This window comes from Stenella coeruleoalba, assembly GCF_951394435.1.
Source record: "Stenella coeruleoalba genome assembly, chromosome: 4".
NCBI classification, from domain to species: Eukaryota; Metazoa; Chordata; class Mammalia; order Artiodactyla; family Delphinidae; genus Stenella; species Stenella coeruleoalba.
The window spans coordinates 147,595,834-147,614,054 of NC_137149.1; the positions used below are offsets into that span (position 1 = coordinate 147,595,834).

At 41.3% G+C, this 18,221-nt stretch overlaps 1 protein-coding gene across 2 annotated transcripts in view; it reads right to left on the minus strand.

Annotated features, from left to right (window-relative positions):
• The window catches only part of TMEM144 (transmembrane protein 144), a 48,806-nt gene extending 33,860 nt beyond the window's left edge, over positions 1-14,946 (minus strand). For both annotated transcript variants that reach the window (XM_079919721.1, XM_079919722.1), the window contains exons 1-5: positions 14,821-14,946; positions 7,811-7,982; positions 5,595-5,717; positions 2,206-2,305; positions 501-581 (exon numbers count right to left, since the gene is read on the minus strand). In XM_079919721.1, the coding sequence (XP_079775847.1) occupies positions 501-581; positions 2,206-2,305; positions 5,595-5,717; positions 7,811-7,919 (413 nt within the window). In that variant the 5' untranslated portion in view covers positions 7,920-7,982; positions 14,821-14,946. The remainder of the gene's footprint in view (positions 1-500; positions 582-2,205; positions 2,306-5,594; positions 5,718-7,810; positions 7,983-14,820) is intronic.
• Between the last annotated feature and the right edge of the window lie 3,275 nt (positions 14,947-18,221).

Consider the following 18,221-nt stretch of genomic DNA (forward strand, 5'->3'; position numbering starts at 1 on the left):
TGTCGTCACAGGTGAGAGAGTGGTTACGTGAGCGGGTTGAGAAGAGCTGAGTGACGTGACAGGAAACTGGAAACTGAGTGGCAAAGAATACCTGAGTAATAAGAGAGAATCAGTGGCTATTTCAGAGCACCAGGAAGCCAGAATAACGTTGACTTATAGCATTTTCTAGTTCGCAAAATACTTTAACTCCATTGGGTCCTCATTTATGAGCTATGTCTTATGATTTTTCTGAATATTACAGATAATGAAAATAAGCTTCACAGCAGCTAAAAGGTTTCCCAGGGTCTCAGAGCTTTTGACCACTGAGGCTGGGGCCCCTGACCCCAGAGCTGATACTTTGTGTCCCCTGAAGCCATGCCTGTCAATGTAAATGAAGAATCTGAGAAAAAATCATGTTGATTGATGAGACGTGGGTGTAAAGCAATGTCCACGCATCAGGATCTTTAACAAGTGTCCTGAATGTTGGGAAGAAGAGTTAAATCATAAAAAGGGCCATGTACCTTACTACTGACAGCCCGGCTCCGATGTAATTGAGCAGTGGTTTTGACACCTCTTCTGCATCCATTCCAAACCAGCCAAACCTGGAAATGGAAAGAGTCATATCAAAGTAGATATTGTTGAATATGTGTTCATCACAGTGTTTAAGGCCATGGACTCGGGGTCAGATTCCTGGATTGAAATCCTAGGTCCCTCACCTCCTACCTGTGACTTGGATAAGTTAACTATCTTTATTGGGCCTCAATTTCCCATGTTTAAAACTGGGACAATTACACCTCCAATTACACCTCACGTACAGGTTTCTTAAGATTAAATGAGCTAGTATATGTAAAAGTACTTGTCTAAAAGAAAAGTCCCTTTCTCATTAAGACTAAGGAAGAAGGAAGAAAAAATAGATTAAGTGGGTAATTGAATGCTGGTGAGTTGACTGCTACTTTGTATAATACTTGAAATAGATTCAATAACTGCTTGGTTAAAGATCGCTGCTCTTTGGCATCCCTTTAAATTCTTTTTTTTTTTTTTCCCCATGTCTTGAGGTTGTATTGATCATCACCGACCATCACTGTGAACCACCCAGGGCCAGAGAAAGGAGGCAAGGACAGGAAAAAGACAATAGCACTTGTAAAAAGCAGGGCGGGGATGAGGAAAGGACAGGAAAGAATGTACTGGAACTTAGCTGGCTTTGTTATAACTGAGGTTGTTGTAGTGTTTTGAGCGGGAAGAGGGGCCCGGAAAGCAAGGTTAGAGTGAAAGCCCCCTTTCTATTTATTTTCCCAAACTCAACTTGAACGTTCATCTTAATGCTGACCGAGGGTGGTGCAGTCCAAAAGGATCTTCTCAGAAGATGAAGCTGTTCCCAGGCTGCACCAGACCATAGGGCAGCTTCCGCCAGCTACGGCGATAGAGCACTTGACACGTGGCCAGCGCAGCTGAGGAACTCGATGCTTAACTTTGTCACATTTTAATTAATTTAAATTTAAATACACATGGCCACATGTGGCTTGCGGTGACCCGATCTGGACAGCTCAGCTCTAGAGCTGCAGGTTGGCAAACTTTCCCTTTAAGGGCCAGTGGGTACATATTTTAGGCTTTGCGGGCTAGGTGGCCTCTTGCAACTACCCACCTCTACCATTATAGGGAACAAGCAGCCGCAGACACTCCTTAAACGGATGTGTTTGGCTGTGTTCCAATATCACTTTATTTACAAAAATGGCTGGGAAGCTGGACCAGGGTTTGCTGACACTGGCTCAGACCCCAGAGGGAAGAATATGGGCTTTAGAACCATGGCTGATTAGCTCTGTGAACTTCAGCAAGTCCCTCATCTTCTTTGTGTGCCAGTTCTCTTATAAGATAGCACTTACCTCATAGAGTTGTGAAAATGAGATGGGAATAATGTATATAATATGTCCAGCAAACTGCCACACATAGAAAGGGAACATAAATCTCAGTGTCCTTTCTCTCTCCCTGCTTTGTTCCCTAGAGACAATTCTTTACTTTATCTTGATCAGAGTGTCAGATCACTTCTTTAGAACTTAAGGGAAATAGTAATTCAAGGTAGCATATGCTATGTGTATGCCTTACCAGTAGTGGCCTCTGTGAGGGTAGGAACCAAGCATTATTCCTCTCAGCTAGTCCCATGCTTAGCACTGGCCTTACACAGAGGGTGAGTGCAGAGAATCATAGTTGAAACACTTTGCTTTGTGTTACCTTGAGCTTGCCCAGCCGATTAAGGCATTAAATGATCCCCAGATTAAGATTCCAAGGCCCAAACCAATGGTTTTGATAATTGGGACAACCGCAATGTTTCCTGTAGATGAAATATACAGAAGAAAGGTGTTATTTCCAATACAGAAAACAAGTTTATCAATTGAATTAATTTTTATTTTAATTTCAGCTGAAGCTCATGGGAGGGTTCCCTTTTCTCCACATCTACGCCAGCATTTATTGTTTGCAGGTTTTTTGATGATGGCCATTCTGACCGGTGTGAGGTGATACCCCATTGTAGTTTTTTGTGTTTTTTTTTAACATCTTTATTGGGGTATAATTGCTTTACAATGGTGTGTTAGTTTCTGCTTTATAACAAAGTGAATCAGTTATACATATACATATGTTTCCATATCTCTTCCCTCTTGCGTCTCCCTCCCTCCCACCCTCCCTATCCCACCCCTCTAGATGGTCACAAAGCACCGAGCTGATATCCCTGTGCTATGCGGCTGCTTCCCACTAGCTATCTACCTTAGTTTGGTAGTGTATGTATGTCCATGCCTCTCTCTCGCTTTGTCACAGCTCACCCCTCATTGTAGTTTTGATTTGCATTTTCAGTAGCCATGGAAGCACCCTAAATGTCCATCAACAGAGGAATGGATAAAGAAGATGTGGTACATATATACAATGGGATATTACTCAGCCATAAAAAGGAATGAAGTGATGCCATTTGCACCAATGTGGATGGACCTAGAGATGATCATACTAAGTGAAGTAAGTCAGACAGAGACAAATATCATATGATATTGCTCACATGCGGAACCTAAAAGAAGGCTACAAATAAACTTATCTGCAAAACAGAAATAGAGTTACAGATGTAGAAAATAAATTTATGGTTATCAGGGGGTAAGTGGGGGTGGAGGGATAAATTGGAAGAGTGGGATTGACGTATACACACTACTATATATAAAATAGATAACTAATAAGGACATACTGTACAGCACAGGGACCTCTACTCAATTCTCTGTAATGATCTATATGGGAACAGAAGCTTAAAAAAGAGTGGTTATATGTATATGTATAACTGATTCACTTTGCTGTACAGCAGAAACTAACACAACATTGTAAATCAACTACACCCCAATAAAAATTTTAAAAAATAAAACAAAATAAAGATTTAATAAAAATGAAAAAAAAAAGCTTATGGGATTTGGACAAACTTAGTAAAGCGCAATTCGTCATTTTAAAAATAAAACAGCCACGTGTTTTGGCATTTAAACTCATGATTATGACTGCTAAAAGAGCCAGGCTTAGGGCAAAATCCTACAGAGAAAATGTTGAATTAGCTCCTTGCCTAACTGCACCAATGCTCTTCGTCCTTAGCACAGGTCTCTGTTTTATGTCTTTTTGCAGAAACTGGTCAATGATAAAATCAGCAGTGACCATCCCCTACGACTCGAACCAGGGCCAACCGCTGGCAGATGTCCCTGTCCCAGTACGGCCCAGACTTTGCTCTCCCATGCTCACCCACTTGTCTTCTGGAGTCCTGCACCCAGTGCTTCGTGCTCAGGACTAAATTCATGGTTCGTCTTTCCAGTTCTTGACTGGCTGTCTGGTCTCAGTCAATCTCCTCTGGAAAGGTTCCCTCTCTTGGTTTCCAAGGTCTCTTCATCGCCCAGTTCCCTCCTGTTTCTCTCTTTCTCTGGCTTCTCTTTCTCATCACACCTTCCGGATTTAGATGCCCTCTGAATATTTTCCCTAGAACACACCCCTCCTCTTGCTATATTCTTCTTTGGGTACTTGACTAGTTTCATGGTTTCACCTATCAGCTAGAGTCACATGCTCCCAGTGCTAGCCTGGACCTTCTCCAGAGTTTTAGTGCTGATAAGAAATTTCCTGGGCTTCCCTGGTTGCTCAGTGGTTAAGAATCCACCTGCCAATGCAGGGGACACGGGTTCGAGCCCTGGTCCGGGAAGATCCCACGTGCCGCGGAGCAGCTAAGCCCCTGCGCCACAACTACTGAGGCTGTGCTCTGGAGCCCGTGAGCCACAGCTACTGAAGCCCACACGCCTAGAGCCCGTGCTCCCCAACAAGAGAAGCCACTGCAATGAGAAGCCTGGGCACCGCAACGAAGAGTAGCCCCCGCTCGCTAATACTAGAGAAAGCCTGCATGCACCAACGAAGACCCAACACAGCCAAAAATAAATAAATTTATAAAAAGAAAAAAAAAAAAAGAAATTTCCAACACCAGGAACTTTCAGCTCAAAAGGTCCCAGCTGAACTCATTATTTTCCCTTTTGGACACGTTCTCTTCCCCGCTTTCCTCATCCAAGTCAATGACACCATCACTCTCCTAATCATTTACGAGAAAATCCCTACATTACCATTGGGTCCTCCCTTTCCTCTGCTCCCCACATTCAATCAGCTACTGTAACCTACAGCATCCCCGTCTGCAGCAGTTCTCAAACTAGACTCTAACCCACCGACTCCCAGTGGGACCTGCTGGGTGAATATAGATACTATGGTGGTTGTCAAGATCTGCAGGATGAATGGTTGCTTTCTCTGTTCCCCTCTCCCATTAGACATGACAATCATAAGCATACTAAGGTATAAGTGAGCTATAATAATTACAACTCTAGTGGAAATTTAACTCTTTCGTCCTCCAACTCATCATCTTCACTACATCACCTAATTCTGTAGAGATTCAAATTAAGTAGTTACCTAATACATTTTTAACGTTTAAAAATTCATTTGCTTTTAATCAAATTGCCTCTAGAGAGCCTTGATAGTTGGGATTCTCTTTGCTAGAGAGAAGAAAACTCTCCTGGGGTGTATTTATATTAAAAGAAGAAAAGCATTCCTGATTGGCCAAGAAAAGGTGTAAATTCTAGTTATATAACTTCAGGCAACAGTGAGAAGGCAACAGAGGGAAGGTTTTTGTTTGCTTTTGTTTTTCTGCCAGTGCTTTTGAAATGATAATGTGCCTGTGTTTGTCTACTTTTAAGGACAAGTCCTAAAGATGATAGTAGTAGAAACGACTGTTTAATAAATATTTTCTGACAAACATAATGGGAGAGAAAGAAAGAAAGACCAGAGCACTTAAACTAATATATGAGTTATGCTCGAACAGATAGTGAATGAAACATTTTTCCTATAATAATTTTATATAATTATACATATAATATGTAGTAATAATTTTACTATCACAATTATCTACCAGGAACTAAGAAAGAAATCATTAAAAGGAAAGAGTCAGGAAACGTACCAAAAATATTTATGGAGCATATAAATGAAAGAAACTAAATTGTTCATTTAGTTTCCTTCTACTATGAACCAGATTTATTTGGATCATAGCATAAAGTGATTAAAGAATAAATTATATCAAATATTACCTGTTGCCCAAATGCAGCCCCCAACCATTGCAAAAGGCCAAAACTTAGGGCAATGTAATATCAGATTGACCACCAAGGCAACCAACCATATAGCAGCACAAAGTACCCACTGGAGAAACATTCCTGGAAAAAAAAAAAAAACTGGTGTCATTGGTTCAAACTGATCTAAGGAATTAGTGCGCTTAGGAATATCAGTGAATTATTATAGTAATGGTCACAATTTATTGCATGCCTCTATGCCAGGCACTTTACATGTTTATTATATTTCTTGTAACTACTATGCATCATAATTAACCCTAATTCAAAGACAGAAAATGAACCGGAGATGAAGCAACTTGTCCAAATAGCTAACAGTCTGTAAAACTGGAATTTAAACTCAACTGGACTCCAAAGCTTGCTCTACACTGTGCATTCCGGCTTAACAGGGATCAAAACTTTTCTACCAAAGAATGTTGGCAAGACCAAGACTATGTACTTTTATTCAGATGCTATACTTAGTGCCATTCCTCACCAAAGACGAGGCATTAAGAACTTCACAATAGCATGATAGTAATTTAAACCTTTGGGGATCGTATGTGCCATTTTGGGATAAACATAAAGTCCTTTATGGTCATATGTAGGTCTCATGCACTTGGAGTTGAGTGTCTGCACTGAGTCAGACATTCCAGACCTGAGAATTAGCCTTCTAGGTCAGAGCTACTCCCCTTCCTATGCTCTGCCAGTTACTTGAAGGTCACATGGTGATATGAGGTGTATCTGTACTTTTCTGAGGCTTAGAAGGAGGGTTTAGGGATTAAAAGGATACAGAAAACATCGACATTGGAAAAAATACTAAGGTAGTTATAACTCAGTGTAGCACTTTTGACTCTATTGGAAAATTTTCCCTATTTCTATTCAATCTCACGGTGGAGGAGAGAAAAAAAGGCTGTTAACCTCTAAGACAAAAAAGTAAGAACACAGAGATGAAAGGAAACTTCGTTTTACAAAAGAGAAACTGAGAACAAAAGAGTGGATAAGGTTTGTCTGGGATCACACAGTTCTTGTAGAACACCCAAAAGTCAGGTCCTCTAACCCTTAGTATGTTTTTTGTTATTTTTTTAAGCACTTTTCATTCCTGTTCTAACTCCAAAGGGGAAAAGAAGAAAGGCTCTGGAGGGAAAGGATTTGTAACTCTATTGTCTTAGTGGTATAAAGACATAAGAAAAAAGGCTGAGATAAAGTTGAAAAAAAAAAAAGACATAAATTGGAGTGAAAACACAATGCCTCCCACCAGGCTTTCACCATAACATCCCCAATTTCTCCTCCTGGCTTTAACAGGAAAGGCAGGTAGATAAAAACAACTACTGCTTCTCCTTCCCTATAATTCACATTACAGTCAGTTCTACCATAAAGTGACATGTGTGTTCCTAAACATCACCGCACTGTGTAAAATCATGTGATAAACCCTGCAGAGCTTAGGGGGAAAATGGGTCTAAGGACACAACACTCAGAAACTCCATCAACAACTTATTAAGAAAAGATAGGAGCCTAAAACGATGGTAGTGCAGTTTTACACTGGTTAAGTGGTTAAGACATTCACAAATGCTGCAATAAATATGGAACTTTACCTTAAAAAAGATCTGAAGTTGGCTTATGCAAATGGATGTCAGAAGTGCTGTAGCTTGTGAATTATTGGGAAGGTGGTGAAGGAGGGTTTGAACACCAGATGTGTAAGGGTGTGGTGTAACAGACCTGGTGGTTGTGTGAAGGGGTGTGTGTGAGCACGTTTTGTGCATTGCTGTGCATCTTTGTTCATCTGGGTGCAGTTTTCTGTGTTCACCTAATGTTTGTCAGAGTCAACATTGCTCATAGGCAAACACAGATTTCGTGTTATGTGCAAATTGTTTTCTATTATATCAATTGTGGTGGCAATTTGTGTTTGCAAAACAAGTGTTATCAGTAGAGCTAACTTCCTTCTTTTCTGAACATAACAGATATGGCTAAAAGGCTTTCCCCATCCTAGCTTTATGATGAAACACAATCTTAAGGTTATCCTATACTGACTAGCAGTCAGATAACATGGCACGGGCATTGCCAAAGGATTTTTTTTAAGCTCTATTCATTTGGCCTCAGGTACAGCAAAATTCATTTTTATAGCCATCATTTAAAAAAGACAGAAAAAGTGAACTTCACATTTAAAATTAATTTAAGACGAACAATGAAGGAAACATAACTACCATCGCCAGTCTCATATTTTTTAAGTGGTACAAAGTTTGAGCCAAACAAAAGGATGGCTACAATAGAGGAGATGAAACCCGTGGTGAGGTCTGTTCCATTATTGCTCATGGCTCTGGTCCTGCCCGAGAGCAAGCTGGTTCACTTCCAACTTGATGTACTTTTCAAGAGCTTCTGAAAGAAAAGGAATAAAAATGAAACAATTAAAAAGTTGTGAATCTGTGAGCAAACTGTCATCAATACATGATACTTATTGAGTTTGTCAAAAGTACGGCAAGAGTCCTTCCAGATAAAAAGTTAAGACATTATGAAATTATGTATTACATTCACACCCCATGTTCGTTCATTCAGTTTTTCATTTATGTTGGCAACAAATATTTTTTGATCACTGACCTACAAAACAAACAGTAAAACAAGCAAAATTTGTCTTCAGAGCTTGAAAACCTAACTTCTTCCAAGACCTGGATACAATTTGTATGATATTGTAAAGAAATTCTTCTGTGTGGGTAGATTGTATCATGAAGATTTGTGGACCAGGATCCTGTTCAGTTCAATTGGTTGTTGTGACAAGTCAATGACAGAGCACGGGTGAAGACTTTGAGACCTATGTGCCTTCTGAGCACAAGCTGTTCTACTATTTAACACGAGCTTAAGGGCACATTTAAGTTGTATTGTTGCTATATACTCAGGATCCCCTAGAGGTAAAGGCACTTTTCTTCAACAGTAGCACCACCTAGGTGTGTATCAGTTTAAATAGTTCATGAAATTATATTTGTGACTTTTTAAAAAACTGGACAGATAGAAGGATCTCCTAAAGATCTCTTTAACAATCTCTTGAAGGTGACCAAGATGGTGGAGAAGGAAGACCCTGAACCTACCTCCTTCCAAAATCACAACTATTTACAAAGAAACTATCAATGAAAATGACCTGAAGGCTAGCAGAAAAGATCGTCTGCAACTAAAGATACAAAGAAGGAACCACAAGGTGATGGGAGGAGGGGTGAAGACACAGTAGAGTCGAGACCGACACCCATGGGTAGGTGACCACAAACAGTAGGATAATCACATTTGCAGAGATTTCCCCAAGGAGCGAGGGGTCTAAGCCCCACATTGGGCTCCCCAGACCGGGGATCCTGCACAGAGAAGATGAGCCCCCGGAACTTCTAGCTTTGAAGGTCAGTGAGACTTGCATTTGGGAAAACCAGAGGTCTGTAGGAAACAGAGCCTCTGCTCTTAGAGGGTGCACACAAAATCTCACACACTCCAAGACCCAGGGCAGAGGCAGTAATATGAAAGGAGCCTGGGTCAGACCTCTTGCTGATCTTGGAGAGTCGCCTGGAGAGGCGGGAGGCAAGCGATTCTCACCCTGGGGTCACAGATGTTGGCAACAGCCATTTTCAGGAGCTCATGCTGCCACTGGGGCACTGGTGCTAGCAAGCACCATTCTGAAGTCCTCCCACTAGCCTATCAGCACTGGAATCTGGCCTCACCCAAAGGCCAGTTGTCACCAGTCCTGTGATGTCCTAGGCCAAGCAGCCAGCAGTGCAGAGACTAGTCCAGCCCACTAGCAAGCCAGCAGAAGCCATAGGTGGCCCCCCTCCCCAGTCCCCAGTATCTGCAGAACCTGGTCCTGCCTATCAGCAGGACAAGACTAGCTCCAGGACCCCCTGGCTTGCAGCTAGCCACCCCAGGACTTGATTCTGCATTAGGGGTCATGGAGCTAGTGTTAGACCACTAGTACAGCATGTGAGACTTTGCATTCTCTCTTTAAGAGCGGAGTCTCTGCTTCCATACTTGGGCTGGCACTAGACACATGACCCCCTGGTGCACTTCAGCCAGCTGCATTAGGAGCTGGCCTCACCAACCAGTGAGTGGGCACCAGCCTTGGGACAACATGGTCCCCATAGCCAGCCATCCTGGGACTTGGCCCCTTCCACCAGTGGCCAGCAGCCTCTGCACTAGGCAGGGCCTGGCAATCAACTGGGCTGAGGGCCAGCCACACCTTCCAGTGTACCCACAGTAGTTGGCCCTAACACAACAAAAGGACTCATGCAGCCCATATGAGAAGCACCCCTAGAGAATACATCTCTGGTGACCAGCGGGGAGTGTGCTGCTGGGATGAATAGGATGTCTACTACTTAAGACCACTTTTCCAAGATCAGAAAATATAACCAGCCTATCTAATACAGAGAAGAACAAAAACAAAGAACCAGAAAAATGAGGTGACAAAGGAATATTTTCAAAATGAAAAAACAAGCTAAAACTCCACAAGAAATGCTAAGTGAAGTGAAGGTAAGCAATTTACCCAATAAAGAGTTTAGGTAATGATCAGAGAGATGCTCAACAAACTTGAGGAAAGAATGGATGAAACAGTGAGAATTTTAACAATGAGTTAGAAAATACAAAGGAGAACCAAAGAGAGGTGAAGAACACAATAACTGAAATAAAAAATACACTAGAAAAAAATAACAGTAGATTAGATGATATAGAGGAAGGGATCATCGAACTGGAAGACAAAACAGTGGAAATCACCCAAGCTAAACAGAAAACAGAAATAAAACAAAGAAGGATAGCTTAAGAGACCCCTGGGACAACATCAAACACACTAACATTCACATTAAGGGGTGTAGGAATGAGAAGGGAGAGAAAAGGGGCGAAAAACATATTTAAAAAAATAATAGCTGATACACCATACTAACAAATTGAAGAATAAAAACCATATGATCATCTCAAAAGATGCAGAAAAAACTTTTGACAGAATTCAACACCCAATTATGATAAAAACTCTCCAGAAAGTGGGCATAGAGGGAACCTACCTCAACATACTAAAGGCCATATATGACAAACCCACAGCCAATATCATTCTCAATGGTGAAAAACTGAAAGCATTTCCTCTAAGATCAGGAACAAGACAAGGGTGCCCACTCTCACCACTATAATTCAACATAGTTTTGGAAGTCCTAGCCACGGCAATCGGAGAAGATAAAGAAAGAAAAGAAATCCAAATCGCAAAGGAAGAAGTAAAACTGCCACTGTTTGCAGATGACATGATACTATACATAGAAAATCCTAAAGATGCCACCAGAAAACTATTAGAGTTAATCAATGAATTTGGTAAAGTTGCAGGATATAAAATTAATATACAGAAATCTCTTGCATTGCTATACACTAACAACAAAAGAACACAAAGAAAAATTAAGTAAACAATCCCATTTACTATCGTGTAAAAAGAATAAAATACCTAGGAATAAACCTACTTAAGGAGGCAAAAATACCCATATTCAGTAAACTATAAGATACTGATGAAAGAAGTCAAAGATGACACAAGCTTTTTTCTTTCTTGAGAAAAAAGAAAAAAGCTTGCGTTATCATGCTCCCTGATTTCATACTTCTAAGCTACAGTAATCAAAACAATATGGTACTGGCACCAAAACAGAAACATAGATCAATGGAAAAGAATAGAGAGCCCGGAAATAAATCTACACACATGTGGTCAATTAATCTATGACAAAGGAAGCAAGAATACACAATGGGGAAAATAAAGCCTCTTTGATAAACGGTGTTGGGTAAACTGGACAGCTACATGAAGAAGAGTCAAACTGGACTGCTTTCTCATACCATGTACAAAAGTAAACTCAAAATGGATTAAGGACTTAAATGTGAGGCCTGAAACCATAAAATTCCTAGAAGAAAACATAGGCAGTTCACTGTTTGACACTGGCCTTAGCAATAGTTTTTTGAATCTATCTCTCCAGGCAAGGGAAACAAAAGCAAAAATAAAAAAACAAATGGGGGACTTCCCTGGTGGCGCAGTGGTTAAGAATCCACCTGCTAACGCAGGGGACACGGGTTTGAGTCCTGGTCTGGGAAGATCCCACATGCCGCGGAGCAACTAAGCCTGTGCGCCACAACTACTGAGCCTCTGCTCTAGAGTCCGCAAGCCACAACTGTTGAGCCTGTGTGCCACAACTACTGAAGCCCGCACACCTAGAGCCCGTGCTCCATAACAAGAGAAACCACCGCAATTAGAAGCCTGCACACCACAACGAAGAGTAGCCCCTGTTTGCCGCAACAAGAGAAAGCCCGCGCACAGCAACGAAGACCCAACGCAGCCAAAAATAAATAAATAAACAAATCTTTAAAAAACAAAAACAAATGGGACTACTCTAACTAAAAAGTTTTTGCACGGCATGGGAACTACCAATCAAATGAAAAGGCTGCCTACTAAATCAGAGAAGATATTTGCAAATGATATACCTCATAATAGGTTAATATCCAAAATATACAAAGGACTCATAAAACTCAATATCAAAAAACAAATAACCTAATTAAAACATGGGCAGAGGATATGAATAGACATTTTTCCAAAGAAGACACACCCTTGGCCAACAGATACATGAAAAGATTCTCAACAGCACTAATCATCAGAGAAATGCAAATCAGACCACAATGATATATCACCGCACACCTGTCAGAACAGCCATCATCAAAAAGTCTATAAATCACAAATGCTGGAGAGGGTATGGAGAAAGGGAAGCCTTCTACACAGTTGGTGCGAATGTAAATTGGTGCAGCCACTATGGAGAACAGTATGGAGGTTCCTCACAAAAACTAAAAGTAGAACTGCCATGCCATCCAGAAAATCCACTTCTTGGTATCATTCTGAAGAAAAACTAAAACACTGATTCAAAATGATATATGCACACCTCTATTCATTACAGCATTGTTTACAACAGTCAAGATATGGAAGCATCCTAAGTGCCCAGCAACAGATGAATGGGTAAAGAAGATGTGATACACACACACACACACACACACACACACACACACACACACACACACATATATACATGCACACACACACACAACATGGAATATTACTCAGCCATAAAAATAAGGAAATCTTGTCACTTGTGAAAACATGGATGGACCTAGAAGCTATTAGGCTAAGTGACATCAATCATATGGAGAAAAATAAATACCATATGATTTCACTAATATGTGGACTCTGAAAAACAAAACAAAGGAACAAACATAACAAAGAACAGAGTCATAGATACAGAGAACAACTAGGTGGTCACCAGAGGGGAACAGGGTCGGGGGATGAGTGAAATAGGTTAGAGAGTTAAGAGGGACAAACTTCCAGTTACAAAATAAATGAGTCCCAGGGATAAAGATGAAATGTGCAGTATGGGGAAAATTGTTAATTATATTGTAATAACTTTGTGTGGTGACAGATGGTAACTGGTCTTATTGTAGGGATCCTTTTGTAATGCATAGAAATATCGAGTCACTGTATTGTGCACCTGGAAATAACAGAGTGATGTAGGTCAAGTATACCTCAATTGAAAAAAAAAATAGGTAGACACTGGGAGGAAATGTGTCAAAATGCTAAAATAGTTATCTCTGGAGGGTGGGGATTATGGGAGATAGCAAATTTTTACGTTACGCTTTTATGTGTTTCTGGTAGTCTGCAGTGAACACGTATTGCTCGTAATATGAAAACAAAGCAACAAATGTCATTAAAAATGAAATGAAAAAAACACATCTCTTAAATCCCTTCCAGATTAAGGCTGTTGAAAAATACCTTCAGGACTCCCCGACAGCACGAGATCAGCAGTTGTGTCTTGCGCAGTACTATCAACCAGCCAGCAGAACAAAGGGGAAGAGCTAGTCAGATGCTTGTGCAATCCGGGAGCCACTGGTCACATACGGGTAACTAACTTTTCATTAAAATTTAGTAAAAGAAGACAACTCAGCTCCTCAGCTAAGTTAACTACATTTCAAGTGCTCAACGGCTGCATACAATCGGCAGCTACCATGCTGGACAGAGCAGGTTATACGTAGAACACGCCTATCATTGCAGAAAGTTCTACTGGACAACACTGCTGAGCTTATTAAAAAGTGCTAGCTTCCTAAAGGACCAAAACCCAAATAGCTAAGAACCAGACATTTTTCATAAGATAACATTTGGAAAAGCGTGTTGAGCATAATTCACTTTTTTAGTTGTACAAGCTACATGAGAAAAAGATAACACAGTCATTTTTAACCCAGGAGGTAACCAGAGTCACGCCACAATACCACTGTGAAATCATTTTGCACATTGATCTTTTGATACATTCACTTCTCTACATAAATCTTCTGGAATGGAATTTAAAATAATCTAGTGGGTTTTTTCCCCCAAATTTAATATTATAGTGATAACCTCTTGTGGATGTGTATTGAACAAAATACACCTGAAATTACCTTTCCTTATTATTTTATTTTACAATGATAAATATTTACATTTAAGGTGTTTCATTTTTTTTTCACGTATTGTTCCTTATGGGTTCTTTGCAGAGAATTGTCAAATATACAACTACCTACAATATATCTTCTTTGGTATTATTAAGCATAGTTTAACCCAAAACAGGAATAACTTCAAATTGATGAATAAATTTTAGCAAAAAAGATATCTATTTAAAATTTTGTGTGTTTTCTTAAAATAAAACAAAATGCTGTTAAGACCATAGTTGAGGAAGAGATGCTAAGACATTTAAACACTGACACAGTAACACTACTTCAGTAAAAATAATAATAGGCTTACTATTCGATGCAAAGAAAGTTTCAGCCCTGTGGCTTCCCTCAATAGCTTACGTGGGTTTGGCTCAAGGGTCAAGCTAGTGGATTGTTGCTAAAATACCAGAGCTGCAATAGGTCAGAGGGGCAGGAGGTATCCAGGAAGGATATCACAGGACTAAGGACATGTGATTAAGTCCAGCTAAGAAACTTATTTTGTTTCCATTTGAACTAAAATCAGCTAAGGAAAAAACCCCTCTATAAGCACATTGCGAAGAGAATGTCTACGCTTAAAAAAATTGCAACATGAGCAAAACGATGTCTCCACTGAAGAATACTGACACCCCTAGACCTCTCAGATTTCCTTGAAAGAATAATCTGGTGTACTAATCACGGTGCATACACTGCATTTTGACGGCTGAGGGAGCATCAGCCAGTGTTACTTAGTTATTACCTGCAGATAAATGAAGTTTATTGCATGCCCCTCTGGTACATTTCAGGAAGTATGTGATCTGATTTCATTGTGGGTTGGCAATGTTTACTATCTTTAAGGAAGAATCTACCTCATTCTGAATCAATGAAGTTCTGTGGAAAGGAAAAAAATATCACTCTAGCACACACTAGACCCAGTTTTTTAAAATGCAAACCTGTTGAGTTAACAAGGCTCAAATTACTTTTGAATAAAATTTAAATTAACTTAATATACTTTAGACTAAAGTAGTTTTCACATGTGTAAGTATATGCTGATATATTGTTAAACTATATTCATTTATTTTTGTTCTAGTACTTTTGTTTCATTGAATAGTGCTTCTCCCTTAAATCTCTCGTAGTAATTTAAACCTTTTCCTGTAAACCTCTCTCTACGGAGACCTTTTTGTTAGCGTTTAGTACGTGCTGATCAATATTGTTTGCTCCTCTTCGCCTAAGATTCGGTTTTAGTTTCATGTTAATTTCCTCAAATCCCCTGGCAAGCTCCTCCAGTGTCTTGGCTAAAATTAGCAGTGCTTGAATCTACTTATTCTGAGCCTTGATTTTTTTTTCAATCAGGAGCATGTTTTGAAAAATCATCAGACACTCCCCCTGCAAAGCTGCTCGGGTTTCCTTGAGTTGCGGTCCTCGCCGCGCCCAGGGCCGGGGCTGAAATTCCCTGGGCTCTGCACCCGCGCGGCCGCCTCCCGCGCCGGTGCCCAGCCTGCACCCGCCTGATTCCCTCTGCGCCCGGCACCCGGCCAGTCTGGACTTAACTGCGGGGCCCTTACCTGTGCACCTGCAGGAGGGGAGGGCGGGACTCCGGCACCCACGTTCCCGCGCTAGTCCGGGCGCCGTTCCTTACCGCCGAGACGGTGACCGACGCACCTGGAGGGGGGAGGAACGGGGAGGACTTAGCAAAGGAGACCTGGGACCTGCCCGGAGCGGCAGGTTGGAAAACACCTTCTTCCAGCTGCTGGGCAGGGCACGGTCATGTGACTCCATGTGAAGTCACCAGGCCCTCTGTCAATCAACCAGCAAACTAGAGAGGCTTTTGTGTATTTTAAGAGATGATTGCTTAGGGAACTCTGAGCGTGTCACCCTCTCCAGATGTCCCAGAGCTTGGCATGATTTGTACCATTTATGGATAAAAGGACAAGGAATTTCACACAGTCGTTAGAGATTATCTAAAGCTGAATTTTGTTTTTCATGGAACGTCAAGAAATTCATCTGAACCACTAATGTCACTAATTATCTCTTCGGACATCACAAGATTTCACTTGTAATCACTAATCCTTTATAAACGCCCCCAGACCGTTTATCTGTATATTTATTTGGTCTATTCTGAGGGTCAAGTGAGAACAGATCTTCTAGATGCTCAAGGCTGACTGCCTGTAACAACCTCCAGGGGAGAGTTTCTGTCTTGTTTCGTTTTTTAAATACTAATACCTGAACCCCACACCAGACCAATTGAAATGGAATCTCTAGGGGTGTGGCTGGGACACTGTTCTCTTTTCAAACCTCCTCCAGGTGGGTCTAATGTGAAGCCAGGATTGAGAAGCCCATTCTAGACCAGCAGTTGTGACATTTTACTGCTGGTAAGAATTACCTGGAGCACGGATCAAGAAGCAGATTCCTGACAGCTTGATTTAGATTTTGAGAAACATTGCTCTAGTCCTCCACCGTCTGATATGTGGCCACTAGCGGCTTATAGCTATTTAAAGTTAAATTGGGATTAAAAATTCAGTAGTTCACTTGTACTTTTCAAGTGCTCAGCAATCACTTGCAGGTGATAGAACATCTCTATCCTGCAGAAAGGTCCATCCTAGACTGTCAGCCCTGGGGGTGCAGCTGTGACGTATGCAGAGTCCACCCTCATGAAGATTCCAGAATAGCGAGGGACACAGATATGAACATGTAGGTTCAGAAAGAGGAAGTGCTGGGTTCTGTCCTGTCTAAGAGGTCAAGGAAGGCCTCTCTGAGGAAGTGACATTGCACACGGAGACATTGCAGTGGTTGGTAATGGTTGTGGAGTTACCACGAGAAAACATAAGGAAAATCCGAAGGCAGAGGAAATCCTGGAAGGAAGTCCTGCTTTAAATATTATTCACATTCATAAGCTATAGTGTATTTAAGCAGGTGGGAAGGTAAAGTGTCACGTCATTAAAAGAATCAAAGAAGCTAAGGCTTTTCACTTAAGGGAGAGGCTTAATTTAGCAGTTCAGAAAAATTGTAAAGAAATAACTTCCTCTTTCACATATCCAGACCCACAGACCCACAGACACACACATAGACAAACTCTCTCTTCCAAAAATATGGAGCTTAAATGCAGCCTAGTACTGCTTCATTTTGTGATTGCAAGAGACCTCGGTGAATGGTCACGTGGTTAGTTCTTGCTCCAGATTCATACTGAGAAACCGAGACTCCCACTGTTGTGAATTCCCTAAAATCTAAATGGGAGCTGGGGTCTGAGTCAGGCTTGACTCATTATGGAATATCCCAGGGCAGGGCTTTTTATATCGGGCCACAGAGCCAGCTGAAATGTGGACGATCCTCTCTCACATGGAAGTTTTCCTTTCACACTGCTTCAGGTGCATGAATGATTGAACATACGTGTCTGTGTTGGCAGGTCTAGAAGATGTGGTTTATGCTTCATCTACTGGCCCTTTGTCTTTGGGAAAGTTATTTAATCTCCTTCAGCCTCCGTTTTCTTGTAGGTTAAATGCCAGTAATAAGATCTGTGGGGATTCCCTGGTGGCGCAGTGGTTGAGAGTCCACTTGCCGATGCAGGGGACACGGGTTCGTGCCCCGGTCAGGGAGGATCCCACATGCCGCGGAGCGGTTGGGCTCGTGAGCCATGGCCGCTGAGCCTGCGCGTCCGGAGCCTGTGCTCCGCAACCTTGTGAAATAAAAATTTGTATTTAATGGCAAGACAAGAAAAATTTAAACATAAAAAAGCCTTCTCTGACCTTTGGCCCCCTCTCTCCTGGCACTATGCATTGTGTATCCGCATTATGCAACGGCCAGACCTCCCCCATTTGTAGGAATACCTGCTCAACCACAACGAGCAACATTCTCCCAGCATTAACAAGACAGATCCTTAAAAGACAACATGACTTCCTGACCTTGTAGGGGATCACATGTCCCACCACGATGCCGATTAGATCTGGATCATCTGAACTGCCAGTAATATGTCACTTGATGTACAGCCCTCTGTCTGAAAACACTTAGAGAACTGTGCCTTGACTTCTAATGGGCACAATAGTTCTTAGAGCTTTCTGAGATGGTCTTCCTGAGTTATAATCCTCAAGACTGGCTTGAATAAAATTTTCCATTTCTTTCTTAGATCGACTAATCTTTCATTGGCACCCTTTCATGTCATCAAAA